Source organism: Triticum aestivum, chromosome 5B (genome assembly GCF_018294505.1).
Source record: "Triticum aestivum cultivar Chinese Spring chromosome 5B, IWGSC CS RefSeq v2.1, whole genome shotgun sequence".
In the NCBI taxonomy this organism is placed as follows: Eukaryota; Viridiplantae; Streptophyta; class Magnoliopsida; order Poales; family Poaceae; genus Triticum; species Triticum aestivum.
This window is the reverse complement of record NC_057807.1, coordinates 658,720,119-658,728,202: the sequence shown is the minus strand read 5'-3', so window position 1 is coordinate 658,728,202 and position 8,084 is coordinate 658,720,119. Positions and strand designations below refer to the sequence as shown.

Here is an 8,084-nt window from a genome sequence, read left to right as displayed (position 1 = left end):
GTTCCAAATCATGAACATTTTTTGAAGACTAAATGTTTTAAACATTTTTTGAATTCACAAACATATTTTCAGTGGCCAGAACATTTTTGAACTCACGAATATTTTTTGCATTGAAGATTTTTTTTTCAAACTCATGAACTTGTTTTTGAAATTTGATGGTTGTTTTGAAATCCCTATGAATATTTTAAATTCATAACTGTTTTTTAATCCCGAACAATTTTGTAGAGGCAAAGAAACAGAAAATATAAAATGAGAAACGAAAATGTGGCCCAATATCGCAAAAAGGAAAATGCAAATGTGGGCCCAAATAGAGGCTCATGCCATTGAATTGTTGAGCCCGTCGCCGGAGCCAAACTTCCTCCGATAAACCCTTCGCCCACCTGCCCGCCTCCAAGTCTCCAACCAAGCGACCTTTTCCGCCGCCGCCGCCCCTAGCTCCAGCGCCCTCGCCGTCGGTCGCAGCCAAGCCCCCGCTTCGAGCTTCGCGATCTCCCTCGCCGACCAACATGGGGTAATTTAACTTCTGCACTCTACATCTCGCCTACAAGTCCCGCGCTACTCCGTTCGATTTTGCTGTATCAACAGATCCACCAGAGAGCACCTTCATCTTACTATGTGCTCTTCTGGATTCTAGACCCTTTGTCCGACGCATGCATGAAATTTGAAGTGGACTATTGTGAGTAGTGATCTGCATTGCTTCCGTGCCAACAAAAAAATCCGATGTGGTTTGAGTTTTAGCTTGTAAATGGTGGAATTGGCTTAGCAGGGGGGACTGGCCTCACTAGTAACATTCAAGCCCTTGATTCTCTTTGCGTTTTACTTGTGTTGTTGACAGTAGTTAATTAAACGAGGCAACACTGTAGTCTGAAACATTCCTTGTTTTTTTTGCACAAATTATCCACCTTAAATCCTAAGTACCTTTGCTTTTGACAGTTTTGCCGTCAGTTGTCTGTAAACCTTATGCAACTGGCTGCACTGTGCTCTATTGGTTGAAGAAGCGAATGCCTCTCTTATGCCCAGTGCTCTAGACTCTAGTTACTTCTATATATTTTCTTATGCATTAGCAACGTGCCAGAATATGCGGTATGCAGTAGCCTAGTGTTCTCTTGGATTATCAAGATAACCAGCGAGAACCAAAGGTCCTTGCCCTGAGAATGATACCATTTTCTGGACCATGTACCTTTCTATGCCCATGTATACGATGTACTTTGAGTCAGCATATCCTAATTTCTGTTCTAGTGGAGTTTTGTGTATCTCTAGCTCATTGGGGTATGAAGATGCTACAAGCACTTGATCTGCGACTCACATGTGGTGTCACATATGGACTGTGAATTTTTTTACTTTCATGACATGATTAGCAACATAGCAGAACATAGAGCATTCCTGTGGTAGTCTAGTATTCTCTTCAATTATTTACATATCTAGTGAGTAGTGACGACCAATGGTCCTTCTCCTGAGCGTGGTTCCAATTTCTCGACCGTGTACCTTTGCATACCCATATGTCAGCTGCACTTTGACTCAACATATCCTAATTTCTATTGTAGTGCGTATGTGTGTACCTCTAGCTCACTGGGATATGACGAAGTGACAAACACTTGATCTATGATTCACATGTGGTGTTACATATGGATTGTGAAATGTTTCTATTCATGACATGATTACTTCATTGAATTGTCCTGGAAATTTAGATTCTGTCTGTCTTCATTATTTGGTCAGGTTGTGGTTCAGTTTTTTGCGCTATTAGCTTTCTTGTTCCCACATATTGCTAATTTTATTTTAGAGCCTTTGTTCTCCAATTTATACTTCAGCTTCTTGGCCTTATAAGTGCAGCTTCTTGAGAAATGACAACTCAGTGTGATTTAAAATACAGTGCTGAAGAATTATCTGTGAGCTAAATACTCCCTCCGTCCCATAATATAAGAACGTTTTTCAAGCTAGCTTGAAAAACGTTCTTATATTATGGGACGGAGGGAGTATTTATTTGCATTCACCATCAAGAACTGCTTTAAATTGACTAATAATAAATCGAGGTTGTAGCAAACAGATAGGATGAACCTAGCAATGTCCTTTATTTTGTTATTTCTTTTGCTAGTTCTGCTTTATCAGAACCTATGCTCACGACTTGACAGACTTCTCTTTTGTTCACTGGGTCTTTTTTTTTTAAAATATTTATGTTTATTGGTTGCCAAGTCTTGAAAATTCTTTCATGTTTGTGGCTAGTTGAACCGGCAAATTGAAAAAATATGCGAACAACTGCACTAATTCAATTTAGTATGGATGTAACTGCATTCATATATGTAGTGATCTGCTTGTAGTTTTGCCTCAATACTTTCTGTATGAAATGTTTTGATTCCATGACATGATTACTTCATCGAATAGTTGTGCAAATCTAGATTTGTTTGTCTTCATTATTTGGTCCGGTTGTTGCTCGGGTTTTCTCCCTATTGTTGGCATTTTGTTTTTGAGCCTTTGTTTTCCAACTTATACTTCAACTTCTTGGCCTTATTCATTCAGAATGAGAAGTTTATTCCAATGCAACTAATTTAATAGATTTTTATGAAGGTCAGTGTGATTTTTAATAAACAGCTGATAGTTGTCTGTGAGCTAAAATTTATTTGCATTCACTATCAAGAAGTGCTTTAAATTGGCTTAGGGTTGTAGCAAACAGATATGGGCTGTATTACTCAGTAATGTCCTGTATTTGTGTTATTTCTTTCGCTAGTTCTGCTTTATCAGCACCTGTCCTCAGGGCTTGAAATACCTCTCTTTTGTTCAGTACTACACCCTCTGTTCCTAAATGTCCTATATTTGTTACTTCTATATATTTGTGCTCAATTTAAACTGCCAAAACGTCCTATATTTAAAAACAGAGGTAGTACATCTTTGTGTAAATATTCAGGTTAATTGCTTGTCAAGTCCTGAAAAATTGTTTCATTTTTGCGGCTAGTTGAAACGACGAATGGGAAAACTATGTCAACAATACTGTACTTCTTTAGTTTAATATATGGATGTATTCACGTTCATCTACCGTACAAATTCAATTTAATGCAGATGTAACTGCATTCATGTACTGCAGTTGTGTGCTTGTAGTTTTGAGCCGATACTTTTCGTACGGAATGTTCAAGCTGTAGCCTTTTTATCTTTAGCTTGTTCTCATATTTTCCCTGAATGCTAATGTTCTGCGATGCTTATGCAGTAAGACACGTGGTATGGGAGCTGGGCGCAAGCTCAAGACCCACAGGAGGAACCAGCGGTGGGCTGACAAAGCCTACAAGAAGAGCCATCTGGGGAACGAGTGGAAGAAACCCTTTGCTGGTTCATCCCACGCGAAGGGGATTGTCCTTGAAAAGATGTAAATTTGATAAACTACCTGTGCCTGTTTCCTCCGTGGAACAATAGATAACTGACACGAAACTGTTTGCACTTTATGTAGTGGCATTGAAGCCAAGCAGCCCAACTCTGCTATCCGTAAGTGCGCTCGTGTCCAGCTGGTGAAGAATGGAAAGAAGATTGCCGCCTTTGTGCCAAACGACGGTTGCCTGAACTTCATCGAGGAGAATGTGAGTATACCATTCCTGCCTCCTGGTACTTCATTGTCAGCTAGTATCGTGTCAACCCCCTCTCTTCTTCGCTAACACCGCCCGCCCGTGATGAATGTGTAGGATGAGGTGCTCATCGCTGGGTTCGGTCGGAAGGGGCATGCTGTGGGAGACATCCCCGGTGTCCGGTTCAAGGTGGTGAAGGTGTCGGGCGTGTCCCTCCTCGCCCTCTTCAAGGAGAAGAAGGAGAAGCCCAGATCCTAAAATGGCTCCTCTCCATTCTTCCAAGATGCGGCAGCCATGAAAACTTGCATCCTGCTGGTTACTCGCAATGTTTTTAAGCGTGTGGATCTTAGTTCTTGTCGAGGAAACATCTGAATTCTAAGCTGCCAAGTTTCAGTTCCTACAGTAAACCTCCGCCCTCCGTTTTTCTACGTGTATGCGCATCGTATTGCTGTGATATTTGATGTACCGTCGTGGTCCTGTTATCCTTTTTAGCCTTCACTGTGTTGCTGTTTTTTTAACACGCTAGTCGGCGTCGCTCTCGCACCCAAAACACACAAAGGCATCTCAAAATAAATATTTTATAAAAAAGCCCCGGAACACCTTTGTCTTCCTTGCGAGTTTGTTAAGATACCCCTTGCCATGTTAAGATACCTCAATGGCGACTGATCTAAACTGATAAGAAGCAATAGCCGAAAGCAAAATTCAGCAACTTCAGCGCCGGACCCGGTGACCGGGCCACTCGACCGACCAAAGTGTGGCCGGACCCTCTTCGCCCTTCCACAAGCCCACCGATGTTGCCCCTACGCCCTGCTGAAGAAATGATTCGATGCCACTCAAAATCCCAAAATCCACGAGCCCTGGTTGACCATCCTCATGACCGAAGCCACCCACGATGGCGCAAAACCCATCTTGATCATGATAGCTTCCAAATAATTCCATTCAACACGGTCGTATGCCTTCATCATATCCAACTTAACAGCACAGAATCTGTTGCGTTTAGCTTTGTTCCTCTTCATAAAATGTAAGCATTCATAAGCAGTAATGATATTGTCTGTGATTAGCCGACCGGGGACGAAAGCAGACTGCTCTTCAGAGATAATATCAGGGAGTATCTTTTTCAGTCTGTTAGATAGGACCTTCGAAGCAATTTTATAAAGTACATTGCACAAACTAATTGGTCTGAATTGAGCAAGATTGGTGGGGTCCTTTACCTTTGGAATCAAAACCAGGAAAGTCTCATTAATCACCTCAGGACTCTCCTCCCCACGAAGGATGCGAAGAACAACATTGGTCACTTCCGTACCACACAGTTCCCAGTGCCTTTGGAAGAAATGAGCTGGGTATCCGTCAGGCCCAGGGGCCTTAGTAGGATACATCTGGAAAAGGGCATTTTTCACCTCTTCACCCGTATAAGGAGCCATAAGTCCCACATTCATCTCATGCGTGACTTTGACTGGGACCGAGTTTAGTACTTTATCCATACCGCTGGTGCCCCCTGATCTAAACAGGTTTTTATAAAACACGGTTGTGATTGAAGCCATCTCCGCTTCATCGGTTGTTACTGATCCATCCGGACGTTCAAGAGATTTTATTGTATTCTTACGGCGACGCATACTAGCTCGTCTTTGGAAGAATTTGGTGTTCTTGTCCCCATCCCTAAGCCACTCCACTCGGGATCGCTGCCTCTGTTTGATCTCTTCCATGTGATACAGCTCAACAAGACGGTCAATAATTTTTATCTCTGCATGTGATGGCGCTACTCTTTGGGGGTCATTTTGCAAAACTGTCAACTCTTTTTTCAACTTCTTTATCTCTTTCGGCACGCAGCCAATTGTTGCTCCACTCCACTGCTTCAAAGAAGCCGACAGGTTACAAAGTTTGCTGCTAATCTGCTCAACAGTCATGTTTAATGGTGGTAAGCTTGAGCAATTTTCACCATCCAGAGGAATCCGTCAGGGAGACCCTATTTCTCCATACCTGTTTTTGCTAGCAGCGGAGGGCCTTTCGTGCCTTTTTAAAACCCAAAATGAATCATCACACCTCACCGGAATTCGAGTTGCTCCGACGTCACCGCCGGTAAGCCACTTGTTATTTGCTGATGATAGCCTGCTGTTTGTCAAAGCCAGTTCTGTTGGAGCAAATGAGCTGTCGGTCTTGATGGAGGACTACTGCAATGCTTCCGGACAAAGGATAAATCTAGCAAAATCCTCAATCTTTTTTAGCAAGGGGTGCCCTGCCACTTTGAAAGCTGAGGTAAAGAATGTTTTGAATATTGCAAATGAGTCCCTCTCTGATAAGTATCTGGGTATGCCTTCTGATGTGGGGAATTGTAAGAATGGAGCCTTCAAATTTCTGAAGGACAGAGTATGGAACAAGGTTAAGGGATGGATGGAGAAGCTATTGTCAGTGGGAGGGAAAGAAATTCTTATAAATTCCGTTGCTCAGTCAATCCCAGTTTACTCTATGTCCTGCTTCAGGCTGCCCCGAGGTCTATGTGAACACATAAATACTCTGATCAGGAAGTTCTGGTGGGGCAGTAAGGAGGGAAGACGGAAACCAAGCTGGGTCTCGTGGAGCATAATGACACAACCAAAATATTGTGGAGGCTTGGGCTTTCGAGATATAGAGCTTTTTAATCTCGCCCTCTTGGCTAAACAGGCATGGCGAATCCTGATGGAACCGGACTCACTTAGTGCTCGACTTTTGAAGGCCAAATACTACCCTACAGGGGAGTTTCTGCGAGCTGAGCTGGGATCGGCTCCGTCACAAATCTGGCATGCTATCATTGATGGTAGGGAGGTCCTTAATCAGGGTTTGATCCGACGGATTGGAGATGGGCATACCACCAACATATGGCGTCACAATTGGCTGCCTAGATCCTCGAACATGAGGCCGATAACGAGCAGGGTCACTCATCCTCCCCAAGAGGTGAGCGACTTAATTTTACCCGGTGCTGAGTGGAACCGAGCGTTGATAAATGAAGTTTTTCTTCCAACAGATGCGGCAGCCATATATTCTATCCCTCTGTGTACGCGGCAAATTGATGATTTCTGGTCGTGGGTACATGAGAGACGGGGTGTTTTCTCTGTCAGATCTTCATATCGCATGTTGGTGGAGACAAAGATGAGAAGAGAGGCCTGGTTGGAGGGGCGTGCGGACTCCTCCGACACGGACAGAGAAAAGCTTTCCTGGAAGGCGATGTGGAGGGTAGATGTTCCTCCAAAACTTAAAATTTTTCTATGGAGATTAGCCCAGCAATCAATACCGACAACGGATGTTATGCATCATCGAAATATGTCAACGACCACTTGTTGTGGCTTATGTGGAGCGGAAGATTCGTGGCAACATTCCTTGCTTCACTGTACTGTTGCAAGATGTGTTTGGGCTCTTCATGACCAGGATCTTGTCGATGCATTGAATAGCATTACAGAACCAGATGCGAAGCGGTGGCTGTTTGCAATTCAGGATATGCTATCTTCTGACGATTTCATTCTTGTTGCCACAACATTATGGGCTATCTGGTATGCGAGGCGACAGGCACTCCATGAACATATTTTCCAGAGTCCGCTTTCGACATACAATTTCATCCTGAAATATATTCGAGAGTTGGAAGATTGCAAGACGAAGAAGAATCCAAGGGTGGTCGCACGAGCTGAATTAGTTCAGCCAAGATGGGTAGCTCCGTCGGAAGGGACAGCAAAACTCCGTGTGGATGGGGCAGTTTCCAGAGATGGTAGCTTTGGCTGTGGATGGGGCAGTTTCCAGAGATGGTAGCTTTGGCTCTTTCAGTGCTGTATGCAGAAGCTCTTCGGGATCTTTTTTGGGAGCCTCGGCCATCAAGATCGAAGGCATTTCAGATCCAGCGACTTTGGAAGCCTTGGCCTGTCGCGAGGCACTTGATCTTGCTATGGATCTTGATCTTGCTAAAATCCTCATAGCAAGTGACTGCCAAGAGGTGGTGAATGACATAAAAAACTGCACTGGTGGCGTCTATGCTAGTACCATTAGAGAGATAGTGGAGTCAAAGAATACTTTTGATGATTGCTCCTTCATCTTTGAGGGGAGGGCAACGGATATTGAGGCACATAGTCTCGCTAAGCATGCTTTTGGTTTGGATTTCGGGCGCCATGTATGGCTTTTAAACCCTCCAAACATCTCTTGTATCCCTATGAACATTTTTGAGTAATTAATAAAGTGTGTTTAGACTCAAAAAAAAACAAGCCCTGGTTGATGTTATTTAAACCACCGACAAGCAGGAGCCCGGGTGTGAGGACCTTGAGAGGTAGCGGTGGAAGGTTGAGAGAGAATTGGGGATTCGAAGGGTATCCCGAGATTCGAACTTGAGAGTTAACAATTGTGTCCGTCTTCGGCTAACCACTTGAGCCAGTGGATTATATCCATTGCAGCGGCGCGAAAAGCTTAAGAATAATTCTAAGCCGCGTTAGTAAACACAAAATTGCACAACACTATTCTTGTAACGCACAGATTTTATTTGAAAATATTCTGGAAAACATGATTTTATTAAATAATTGTGAACAA

At 43.4% G+C, this 8,084-nt stretch overlaps 1 protein-coding gene across 1 annotated transcript; it reads left to right on the top strand.

Moving 5' to 3' along the window:
- Window positions 1-350: 350 nt before the first annotated feature.
- LOC123117457 (40S ribosomal protein S23) lies at window positions 351-4,036 on the top strand. The gene is made up of 4 exons (XM_044538205.1): window positions 351-511; window positions 3,197-3,352; window positions 3,434-3,560; window positions 3,663-4,036. Exons 1-4 carry the CDS (start codon window positions 507-509, stop codon window positions 3,801-3,803), a joined length of 429 nt encoding a protein of 142 aa, XP_044394140.1. The 5' UTR covers window positions 351-506; the 3' UTR covers window positions 3,804-4,036.
- Window positions 4,037-8,084: the final 4,048 nt, after the last annotated feature.

What these genes read in the sequence shown, in the direction of transcription:
- LOC123117457 (XM_044538205.1), top strand. An exon ending in GGGATTGTCCTTGAAAAGAT is followed by an intron (nt 3,353 to 3,433) that starts GTAAATTTGATA and finishes CACTTTATGTAG; the next exon opens with TGGCATTGAAGCCAAGCAGC. An exon ending in TGAACTTCATCGAGGAGAAT is followed by an intron (nt 3,561 to 3,662) that starts GTGAGTATACCA and finishes ATGAATGTGTAG; the next exon opens with GATGAGGTGCTCATCGCTGG.